The 13,166-nt window shown below is 37.3% G+C and overlaps 1 protein-coding gene across 5 annotated transcripts in view; it reads right to left on the reverse strand.

Moving 5' to 3' along the window:
- Positions 1-12,499, reverse strand: part of cadm1a (cell adhesion molecule 1a) — a 281,152-nt gene extending 268,653 nt beyond the window's left edge. For all 5 annotated transcript variants that reach the window (XM_084388136.1, XM_084388134.1, XM_084388133.1 and 2 more), the window contains exon 1: positions 12,358-12,499. In XM_084388136.1, coding sequence (XP_084244262.1) covers positions 12,358-12,448 — 91 coding nt within the window. In that variant the 5' untranslated portion in view covers positions 12,449-12,499. The remainder of the gene's footprint in view (positions 1-12,357) is intronic.
- Positions 12,500-13,166: the final 667 nt, after the last annotated feature.

The raw sequence follows: 13,166 nt of genomic DNA on the forward strand, positions 1-13,166 counted from the left end.
ATTTATGAATAAAATGTAGCCTCAAAAGCAACAGAGACACCATTCCCGACCCATATATGCATGCATCAATCTCACAGAGAACTGGGGACCACACTGCCTTTTTTGTGATTGGCAGTGTTTAGAAGAAAACTGCAGGCCTCCCTCCCCACAGGTTCAGCTGATTATTCTCAAAAGACAAGCCGAACTGCACCATAATCTCCGTGTTTCCATGGGGTCCTGATTGTAGCACAGCCCTGGAAGTTTGATAGAGCAAACTTCAAAGGAATGAGCAAGGTAAGGTGCCTGCTCTCTCGGGATTGCGGTTGTGCAGGCGAGGGTATCGAAGCATGAATTATCTATTAGTGTGACTGATATTACAGCAGGGGCCCTATTTTGAGACTGAAATAGACATATATATCATGAACTTGTGGCTGCGTGGCGTTTTTCGTGCTGCCACTAAAGGCTGATAATCTAACGGAGTCATTAGGCCACTCTTATTAGACCACATTCGATGAGCCATGGATGCACATAAATGGTACACGTCAAAAAACACAGCACAATTGAAATTACATTTATATCCCCCCCCAAAAAAAATAAATACACATCTTTAAAAAAAAAATAATAAAAAAAATATAGTCTATTCATGCTGGAAAAGTAGGCTACTAGTGAAAAATGGAAAAAAAAATAACGTTTAACTGCATATAAGACTTTAACCTTCCATGAAAATCAGCATGAAGACAAAACTGCCAACTGAGCAAGCTTTTTTTTAGGCAAATTTCAAAGAAATGTGGGAGGAATCTCAAAGATCTGCAATAATATTCAGTGTGCACAGGCTCAGCATTTGGCAGACAGTTGCGCTTGAAGAGAAGGTACTAGATGATCCAAGAAAAACATTGTTGAGTCCCCCACCAGCCCCTTTCACAACAATGTACACAAGGCCAAACACTTCACAGCCACAATTTGCAGAACACAATAATGAGCGCAGCACATCACTTACGTATACTCCATAATTTTCAAGCTGTGAAATGAGACCCTGTGGAATTAAAATATGGCATTTGTATGGAGATCGCATTTTTATCATCAACCACCACTTGCTTTGTGGACAACCATCCCAACTGCGTTAGAATACCACTGGGAAGGGAAGCCAAACGTTACAATACACCTTAAAACTTTCATTTCGTCATTATCCCCTCTGTCTCTATATCTGCTTTATGTTCATCTGAGTCGAATTTCACATGCTACTGTATGCCTTGAACCATAATCTTCCAATGCTACAACAATTTCCTCTTTTCTCAACCTGTGCCTTCTGTTTTGTTACTGTTCAGGGGTGACTGTCTGACCTGAAGAAAAAAAAGCCAGATGGCTTCTTTAACTAAGCTCTTGTCTGAAGCCCAAATATGTCTGTTGTCAGCACAATAGGGGGACAAAAGAAGAACCCCTTAAAATAACAGGATTAAAAAATCCAGATTGGGAAGATTTTGTCTACATGGCATAAGCACATGAGGAGGGTTGCTAGTCAATTGCATGAGCCTTTAAGACCCTAAGGCAAGCTAATATCCTTTATTTCATCACACTTATCACGAAATCGTATTGAGTATTTAAGAATCCACAAATTAGTGGATTAGACATCCTAGCAAAAAAGATGATTAAATAAATCTTCATGCGAGACAACATTGGTGACCGGATATTTGAAAGTCTAGTTAAACCGATGACATACTCACAAAAACAGATATTTTAAGCTGTAAATATACCATTTAAAAGTTGGGGTCGGTAAATTATTATAATTTTGCTAAATTTTTCATATAAGTTGATCAAAAGTATTATATTTATTTACCTAGATTGTTGGAGTGTATGAAATACATACTGTATATATAGGCAACAGTGTATGTGTTATCATTTAGCCTATATTCTTGCACATTTTGAAATGTTTTAATATATTGATTGAATAAAACAAATTTTGGATTGCCTTTTTATTTGTAATGTTATTCTGAATAAAAGTATTATAATATTACTAACTAACAGTTTTATGCATATAATAACTATATTATATAATTATAATATCATTAGTAATGACTATAATTAGTAATATTTAGCACTAATGCATGAATTTAGATATTACAATATAGTATAATCCAGAGTAGAAATATTAAATTACAAACAGTAAAATAATGTAGTTATACAGTACTGTTCTGTATACTGTAAATTTCATTACATTACAACTTTAATATATTTTTAATATTGCTGTCAATCGATAAAAAAAGCTTATTTTTTCACAACTAATGTCAAAGTTTTTAATATATTTTTATATTGTAATAATTTCCCATTTAATCTCCAAATTGATGTAAAAACAACAAAGACGGTATATTTTAAATATTTGTTTAATGGCATCTTTATATGGATGAAGGCCAGTATCACCGATACCAATACTGATACTGATGTCTCATCGAAATAGATTTTTTTTTTTCTCAATTGTATCCATTAATAATAGCCGTTCAACATTACAGTATAATTGAAAGATATCAAATTTAATATTTATTAGGCTTAATATAACACTGTGTTTCCCATTCATTGATTCATCTGTGGCGGCCTGACACAATATCAACTTTGTCCGTCACAAATAGATTTCAGTACTTCCCATTAACCTAGAATGTGGCGCCCGAAAATATATTTAAACTTCTCATAACATCATAAAAGGTCTTATGCTGTGTTTTGCGTCATTGCTGTCAGTCAAACAAAATGAAATCGAAAGCGCGATAAGTCTTTGTGTCCTTATCAAAAGACTGTCTGTTTGAGCTGCGCAAAGAGAAGTGCACTTCACTCAAGTGATCAGCTCAGTTCACAGTGAATGAATGCAGTGAACTCCATGGCCCTGTCCCAAATGGCACCCTAAGCACTCACGGTCTTCCTACGAGTCCACACTTACGTGACGCAACGCCATTTTGACTCTCGGGAAGAAATCTGCTGCAGTGCTCGCATCAGTGCGGGCTCGGAAAAGTGTGCATTGAGGGCGCATATCGACCGCAAAGGGGGCGCTCGCAAGCATCCTTCTGAAACCTAAATTGAAAAATGAGACACCCTCCAGTCTCATGGACTTAACGGTTACGCGCACACGGCAGCCATTCTAAGTCCACAAGACCGAAAGTGCATATGAAGTGTGCCATTTGGGACAGGGCCAATATATCAGGACTCAACGATTAGGAATTTTTCTATTGGCCCAGTCAAACTGGTGCAGATTTTTACTTGCCCTACCAAAATGCACCAAAAAAAAAGTTATTGTTTTCATTGTTTTTGACACATGTAACCTTGTAAATTGCGCTTTAAGATTTTCAGGTAGTTCTAACAGGTAAAAAAAATAAATAGATTTTTTTCTTTCTTTTGCTTTGATTAGTAATGACAGACATCACAGCAGCAGGTTTATTAGGCTGCTGCCACTTTAAGACCTGGCGCTGATGCACATCACACAGATCTGACATGCATTCCCTTTTGTCACAACTCTAAGTTCATTTAAGACTTCATTTAACTCATTTGATACTGTGCATTTGAGGATACTAAACAAAACGGGAATTTTGGCATAATTGTTTGTTTTTGTCAGTTCAAGCGCTGTCTGAAGCTTAATTAAACTGTTAATGTTTTATGCATTCATTTGATTACCACCCTTTTGATATTTTTGTATTGAATCATAAATCCAGATAAATTAAAACTATTTCTGAAAACATTTAATATTATTGCAAAAGTAATAATAATAATTTAAGTTGTTCAAGTTTTACGAATTCAATTGATTAGAAATGCTTTTTGATTGTTGAAATGTAATTAAACTATTAAAATGAAATCCAGAAAAGTAAAAACATAAAACACAGAATGTAGGGGAAAATTTTTACATTTCATCATTTTCATCATCAAATTATTATTGTTCAACTTTCAATACATTTTTAGTTAAATTGTATAAGTTTCATGATTTAAATGAATTAGGCATGCTTTTTTTCCATTAAAACAAATTCCAGATTAACTGATTTCAACAGCTGTGCTGCTTAATACTTTTGGGGAAACCATGACTTGATTTTTTTGGATTTTTTGAAGAATACAATGTTCAAAAGAACAACATTCATTTGAAATTTTAACTTTTGAAAAAAAAAAAAAGTACTGTCACTTTTGATCAAATGCATCCTCGCTTAAAAATTAGGGATGGGGGCATTAACGCGTTAATCTTTGCGATTAATTTGAGATGTTTAACGCGTAAAAAATAAATAATAATTACCGCAGCACTTCTTTTTTGTTAGTTTTTTTGCCTCGTTTGAATGATTTCCTGTTGAAAAGGCCGAAAATATGCCGTCCCGCCCTTCCGTGTTCGGCGATCAGGTTTCATTCTCGCGCAGCTTTCATGAGCGGGTCTTTTCCGCTAGCTGCGCTCTCTGTTCCGTGCGTGTGTGTGTGTGTGTGTGTGTGTGTGTGTGCTGCGCTCTCTGCTCAATGTTCCGCTCCGTGTTTGCGCTGCGCGTTCTGCTCTGTCCTTAACGGCCCAAACGCTCCAATCATGCACTGGAAAAGCAAAGTCTGCTCAGATAACGTGAAATTTCTCTGTAGTAGACATCTGTTTGCAATAGCCCTACTGAGCTGGTATAGTCATGCTGGGCAACAATGGTAAAATTACCTGCTCTGATCACATGCTCTGGTAATAATAGCTTTGGACTATATTTTATTTTGATAATTAGTAAAAAAAAAAAAAAAAAAATCTGTTAAATTGATTATGTTGATTGATTATTGAAAAAGAATAATATATTGAAATATTGATGTTTAATATTATTTTAATATAGGGCTATTTTCTGTTCCTTTTTTCCCCTGTGTTGTTTAATTTAATTAGGTGAATCTAAGTTTAAATGTTGATGATTACAAGCTTGGGGGAAATGCAATTAATTGCAATTAATTACAGCAAATTGTGCAATTAATTAGTTAATTTTGTTTTATCGATTCCCAGCCCTATTAAAAATATATACACGAAAGCCATTTTCTCCAGCTTTGAAATAGTCCAAATGTTAAGAACCAAACCACTTTTATAACAAACTCAGTAGATAAACAAGCACGGTATGAACATTTCTACATTCCAATTTGCAGATCTGACTTGTGCGCCGATTCAGTGCTCGAGCATCGCTGTGAAACGAACATAACTACCCTCATAATAATAACCACACCACAAAAACGGAGCTGTAGCCAGAGACATTCACGCATTAAAGGTGACACTTGATTCTAAAGGGGTCACAGAGCACACATAAAAGAAACTTCATAAGAAGCTCAGCAATAACTTTAATGCAGCATAGGACAGTTCATTCCTGCTCTAAAGGACACCCTGGGAATGCTATGCTGAAATAAACTAAATCTCCCTAGGCCTGGAGTCTCTTCTTTATGTAAAAAGCACAATAACATGTCTTTGCTGATGGACAAATCTGACGGGGACATCAGTGGATGACAAAAATGACTGAAAGCAGCTTATTCCCAAACACTACTGCGAGTCCATCAATGTGCTCTGAGTGACCGGATTACTGAATATCTGTTCAGGGAGTGCACAAAAACCCATGATTACAGGCATTTGGGGCTCGGTGTCTGCTATTCTATTTTAAAGACGAATAGATTATTTTACAACACTGTTTTAATGCGTAAGAGTAACCATGTTTTTTTTTTCAATTAAATCCATGTTTTGTAGTTTTTGCTTCAATTGGTTTTTATATTTGCTTCAGCGTAAAACTTCACTGTAATCAATGGCATAGTGTCTGGGCATGCACGTGCAAATGGGCCCGGGCGGATTGAGGGCCCGCCCAGGGGAACCTTTTAATTAAAACGAGAGAATTAATTTTTAATTCATGGCCACGATAAATATATTTTTGTTTTCATGTCATGTGCAGAAATTTCCTGTTTCTCTGTAATTTCTTGTGTGCATTTGTTATTTTTTGCACCCCGCGGTTGCCATAGAACTACGGCATCATTTTTTTAACAACGCTACATGACCGCGCCAAATTAAAAAAGAAAACATTGTGGGAGGTTAGTGGAGAGATACAACAAAGACTTCCACAACAGTTGCTCGCATTCCATGCAGCCTTTAAAAGACAAATCTCTAGGATGACAACAGTTCAAGATTTGGCCAGTTTTTTTTTACTGTTGAGAACAACTATCACATCTAGCTTCAGCATCATGTGCACCGTTTTAGTTCTCTTTTTTAACATTCCTGTTCCTTCAGCGAAGCGCTCATTTTCACAGCTGAAGCTAATAAAAAATTATTTGCGGAGCACCATGTCGCAGAACAGACTATCGGGACTAGTAATTCTTTCCATTGAGAATGCACAAATTAAACACCAAGGACATCGTGGATGAATTTGCCTAAAGAAAGGCCCGGAGAATGCAACTAAAATTAGTGAGTAGTTCTGTGTTTTTACATTTTGGGCCACTGTGCTGAGATCGTTTGTAGTAGTTTAGTATTAACATTGGCTGAGTCTTGGTTATTTTTGACTTTTTTTTAGTTCCATTCTGGGGTGTGTTTTCCAAAAGCATCATTGGCCAACTATGATCGCAATTTCCATTGAACTCTATTGGTAACGACGGAACTTGCGACCATAGTTGGCTTTGGGAAACGCACCCCAGGTTGTGAAAAGTTGTAGGGTAGAGTGTGTTTTATTTATGGTATTGTTTGGTATGGTATTTTCTTGATGGGCTACAGTGAACATCTATAAATGTCTCTTCGATGTACTTAGGGGGCGGGGTCTAGGGAAGCCCATACAAATATTTTTGGCATATGGACCCGGGACTGACTTGCAACGCCACTGACTGCAATACTATGTAGATTTGCAATACTGGTTCTCTGCACATGCACAGTATCTACTTAACTAATGCGGCATTCTACACCCATCTGTCTAGCTCATTTGTACAAAGCCCCTAACTGTAAACAGTCTGTGATTACTGACTATATTTTAGGGATGAGTCACAATAGTCCGACAACCACCTATTTAACACTATTTTGTTTCTTTCCCTGCCATGGACATAAGTAATAAACCACTTGACTTGACTTAAGATTTATAAGGTAAGGCTGCTCTGTTTTTTGGCACATATTGCACAAAACAATAATAAATTCTCCTAAAATGTTTCAAGGGAATCCAGATTAATAACAGTTAAATGCAATTCTAACCTGCCTTTGATACTGACATGAAAACTACAATCCCTGTGGCAAGTTAGCAAATACAAACACTATATTTAATCTGATGTTGACCCAAGACATGCCACTTCCAGAGTACTGAGGAATTCTTGCCGTGTGGTTAGATGAATCGCAGATCACCCCAGCGGGCCACCGTACAACATTTCACCAGACACAGAGATTACAGCCTGACCTATTTTGTTTTATTAGGAAAAACGAATCCTTTTGACATAGTAGGTCAGAGGAGCCAGTACAAATGGCTAAATTTTTTCATTGTAAAACAAACATTGCCTGTATGCACTGCCTTTCACATTTGCTCTTCAAGTGTGACCTGATAAAATAATATTAATAAACCCTAAGGTAGTGTGAAGGGGACAGAATGATGAGTGTCAGCCATGCTGATATAAAGCCCCGGCGATCTTAAATAAGTAGATGAAACGGGGAGTGAGATACAAATTGTAATGTACCCAATGATTCAATGTCAGACCACAATAAAATGACAAGCGCAAAAAATAGGCTAGCCAAGCGCTTGTGCATTGGCTGTAATGAATGGACTGAAACTCCAAAAGATTGCGTGCACATTTATCTTTTTGTCTGCATGCTGCGACTCAAAGCTACAAAAAGCTCTGAACAATACAAGCTGTGAACAAAGAGAACTATCAAAGAACAAATTGTTATCCAGAAAGAAGAGTCAACAATTTCCAAGCCATTTAACATCTTCAATGGATCCAACAAGTTCAATTCTTGCTGGATGGACTAAATATGTAATCCAGCGTCTTGAGATTTCCGAAATATGAACAGACCAACCTCCAAGCATTTGACTGTAGTGATTTCTGAACCAAAGAGTCATCTTTTATCTTCATGTGTACTGCAAGAGGAAAAACTCATTGGTGCTTATCAGAGAGCACTAAATCCTTATTTGTACAGCTAGAAAATAAATGGATGTGCCTCCCAAGGGACCTTACTTTATGATAACATATACAGTACATATCTCCTGTCTCTTGATGGGAATAGATATATTTTGAGAAAAGAGCAGCGATTAACCTTATACACAAGACATCTGAGTGGGTGAATTGGTCTTAATGGTAATGCTAATGGGTGCTAGTAATCTCTATTTAATGAGAACTTGCTCAGTGTGAGCTGCAATATAATGATGAGTTAAACTGCTCCATCATCAGCAGCTCTCCAACAAAGGATGGGATGTGGGAAGTTGCGGTGGTGCTGTGTTTCACAATTTGACCCTTTGGTTCATCAGCTGTCTGCAAAACAATTTAACAGTCACACTGAGCGTTAAAAAACAGTCTCAGCTTCCACCAAGCATCAAGGCGCAACTGCATAATGACAGATTATAAATAATGTTCAATGATTGAAATAAATCGCCTTTTTTTGTCCGTCTCTAAAATTAAAGGAAACAAATATATAATACATAAATATGTAAAATGAATATTTAATATAATCTATTTATCTGATCATGTAGATTAAGATATGAATGAATAAAAAAACTTGTCTGATGTCTGAGAACTGCGAAATGAACTGTCTGAGATCTACTAAAATGCAATTCAGTGTCTGAAGCACTTTTTAAAGCCTGTTTTGTTTGTTTTGGGAGATACATGGAGCGGCTGATTGCATGACAATGAATTCTTGGGGATTCTCTTACTCAGCAAAGAAGCATCCCAGTTTGGCTTCTGTACAATAAAGCATCCTTGTTGGATATTTCACCCAAACAAAGAGCAATTTAGAAGAAATTAGGATCAAACAACTCATATGCTGGTCAGCATGTATTTTGCCTTCGTGGCCTCCATTGCGCAGAAACAAGGGAATGTTATTACAGAATTTTAATCAGGACACAACTGCCTTTATTTACTGAAATACAAACATAATTTAATCCATGAGCCATGTTCACAATGGGTTTGAATAGGGCTTTTGTCTTTGTCAAAGTCAATGAGTTCAATGATCATCTAGTGGTTGAGTTTTGTATTGTTTTTAGCATCTTGACTCATCAATCATTATCATCACGTCTGTCAAAGTGGTGTTTAGGCTGAGGCACAACCTGACCTTTGCTTAAAGTATATTTCTCCAATTCAAAACATCCAGTCCAGACGACAATTTATCTCTCCCTGATTTTCTAATCATGACACGCACAGTATTTCATTTTTTAGTCACCAAATAATTGAGCTATGCCATAAACTTAGCAACTGAGCGAAATGCTATAATAGAAATGTACACCATATGACACCATAAGAATGTGTCATCCAATTCCACTCACACAAGTATAACAAAAACATTACCAATAACACCAGTAATCTCTCTAGATACAGCCCAAACTGAAAGAATTAAGAGAGCATAGTCTCTCCCTGCGCTGTCATTTTTACAGAGCAAAGCAACCAATCAATAGTGAGGCGGGCATGGCAGATTCCAGCCGTAATCCTCAAAATATTCTTATGTGGATTAGCTTCTCCCCCAGCCATTTTCATTTTCACTCTGTAAGGTATTAGTCTGACAGCCAAGTGGAGCAAAACAAATAATAGACACTTCAAATGGGAAGAAACGTCTAATAACAGCAACCTGGTTAAGCTGCTGCTTGCCTTTTCTCTATTTCCATATATACTTGTTTGCTGCAGGCCCTAAACAAATTATATGTGCTGTATGTTGTGTACCAAACGTTCGTCTAATTTGAAAGCAGTATCACTGGCTAATGGAAAATTAAGGGATTCCTTGAAATTTGAGACTGTCACAGCAGGGCTGTTAAGCATAAATCTCTGTCCTTTACATTCAAAGACATTGTGTGGAAACACAAAAGCACAATTAAACAATGCTTAAAGCCTCCAAACAATGGGCACAGAAGAGATTCCAAGCATTTAAAGAGTAAGAGGGGGTAGTAAGAGTAAATTGATGGAGATTTTGTACAAGTTTGGAAGCAACAGTGATGGTTATAGCTGGTATATGCTAGTTGACACATTATAAAAGTAATTATAAGGGTTCGTTTTCTCTAGCAGTGAGGGTGCTAGTTCAAACCCTTTATCATATATCATATCATAATATTTTGCTACAGTCATGTAAACACAATAAAACCACACTGTTATACATTCAGACAAGAGTCAACTGTTTAATGAGCATAGATATGCCCCCTACATAATATGCCAGAGTTTTTGTTAGAAATATTGACTGCCACCCACACACAGTTGTTCAAGTAATGATAGACTAACCACAAAAGGTTTGCTGAAATAACTGTATTACTCATCATCACATTATACTGACTTTACACTAAAAGATAAGTAGTGACAGATCAAATAATAGATTGTAGCATGTCGATTTCAGAATGATTGCAAGATCGCAATAATAATAATGTGTCTATTGCGCAAAAATCATTCTATGAGAAAATCAAGAAACTTGATAAGAAAACCGGTTTTTCATGTTATAGCCTATCTCTGTACGCTATCGCTGGCACCAAGCACAGCAACGAAACGCATAAAGAAAGGTAAGGGTGAAGAAAGTCCCTTGTTTTGACACGACGTGATTTTCCAAATCACGGACTATTTCTCCTACAAAAGTGAAAGCAGCTTTATGACTGCACACGTTGTCCGAGCATCGTTATCCGGAGGGATAATAGACACCATCTAGGCTACACTGCATACGAGCGACTCCAAGTTACAATTGTCGCAAAGGGACAAAACTATACGCTTCCGAAGCGATGCTTATTAGCCCATATGCAGCTTCTGAGCAGAGGAAGCACGAGCATCGACTAAGACGTTATTATTTTACCAAGCGAAAAGACCTGCACTTGTTGACTACGTTTGTTTAAACACAACGACTTCTGTTGACAAGAATAAATATGCCTATACTAGTATTCTATAAAGAAAGCGGACATAAAATATAAGAGCGGGTAAATAAAAAGGTCAGTCTGTTACTTAGAGACTGCGTTGAGTGACGGAGGAAAATCTTGGCAGTGCCACGAGCAACAAAACATCTCCTAAGCAGCGAAGACCATGCGAATTATTCTAATGTTTTCCCAAATGTGATGTGTTTGTTTTAACCACAGCCCCTAAAGTTTGGATATTTACGTATCTAAAAATGAGAACAGTAGCCTACAGAAAAACAGCGCGGGGATGCAGCCAGTTCAGAGCGAGCGGTCACACTCATATGCGCTACTCTGACTTAAAGGGACAGTTATGTCATTTATTCACCCTCATGTTGTTCCATGTGGAGTCCCAAAGCTGTATGATTTATCTTTCTTCCGTGGGGCACAGAAAAAGACGCAAAAATGTTAGACTGGCAGCCTCGCGTCACCGTTCACTTTCATTGCATCTTTTTCCATAAAATAAAAGTGAATGGTGACTGAGGCTGTCATTCTGCCTAACATCTCCTTTTGTGTTCCACAGAAGACAGACGGATTGGAAAGAACATGAGGAACAGAAAATGACGACCATTTTAAATCTTAGGAGAACTGTCCCTTTAAAACAAAAACATAAGGTGATAAACAAACGACGTTCGTGCGTATTCCTAAACTTATTCCTTAAACTTAAAGGAACTTATTTACATGCTTATGCGAGCTGCATGAAGCCGAAGCATCGCGGTCCGTGATGCAGATGCAACTGCTCCATCTTTTCACAATCCATTCCAATGACTTGCAAACTCGCAAGGACTCAAAAAGACTGCAATTAACAAAATGTGATTCGAGAACCACAAACAAGAACAATGTCACTTAAAGAAACATAAATTGATAAATCCATTACAATAATCCATTGGAACAGAAGCTGTTAGCCTATTTCAGAACGCTGCTTTGCGTTCAATAAAGCTCCGTGTATGTTCCGCTTCTCCAAAAGGCTGCTAATATAGTGATAACATCTTTACAATGTATCTGGTTCTTTACCGCAACTAATTTGCTGGTGAAACAATCTCAGTTTATGTAAGGAAGAGAAACATCCCGCTTCCCCCGCACGAGAGAGAGACCCGCAGAAAAAGCAACTGCAGACTTTATCGCGTCAAAGTTAACAGAAATGACCAGAAAAGCCACATTTCACACGACCGCTTCAGTTTCGACAACACATATCTAACTTTGTAACCCGTCGGTACTTTGAACTATTACTTTCAATCAAGACGCCACACTGTGTACAAATCTCCGTAGGCGGCGAATGTCCGTCGAGCTGGCTCAACCATTTTTGCCTTAAAATACAAGCAGATTAAAGGAAAAGCACAGTTCCTACCTGTATGGATAGCTGCCGAAATGGTGAATAAAATGAGGAGAGTAGCGAGAGATCCGTTGCTCGTGTTCGCCATGTTGGACACCTGCTTCATTCTGAAGCTCCGGAGTGAGTTGAGCTTCACCTAGAGCAACGGGAGCTGCGCGTTATGAGATGCTGGGAAAGGGCGGGAACAAACACCCATTCAAAAAGAACGTCAATGCATTTAATACAATCCTTATAGCCTACTGAACCGGGTCTCTTGATGTTATTGAACAGATTTTTTTAAAAGACAAATTTGTTTGTTTCTGTAAAAACACCCTGTTGATCAGAAGAAAGAGGCTTCCCTGCCCCTCAAAAAAATAAAAGTGCAATGGTAACCATTATAGTTTTCGGCAGAATGCCATCAGTGCAGTTAATATACAGTTATCCTACTGTGTTTATTGTTAATAAAACCATAACTTAAACATATTTACCATTGTATCAATATGTATATTTTGGATATCATTCAAACTCTCATAATAGGCTATAGCCTACTAATAATACAATATTCAGTGGTACTAATACCACTGCAGCTGTACTAACTATAACAAAATATTTAAGTAGGAACATGGTTACTATGGGTGTTCACAATGTGCAACAGTATAAGGTCTTTAGAGAAAAAGGGTGCCTCTAGTGGCGTTACCTCTGTCTCTTTCGCTTTCTCTGAACACATGCACAGACATAAAAAAAACCTTGAATGGAAGATTGGAATGGAATATATATTCCATTAGAAATATATATATTTAGTATCAAGGATTAAATGTTAACCGTGTTAATTTGAAAAAGGTATA

This window comes from Rutilus rutilus (genome assembly GCF_951802725.1).
Source record: "Rutilus rutilus genome assembly, chromosome: 18".
Classification (NCBI taxonomy): Eukaryota; Metazoa; Chordata; class Actinopteri; order Cypriniformes; family Leuciscidae; genus Rutilus; species Rutilus rutilus.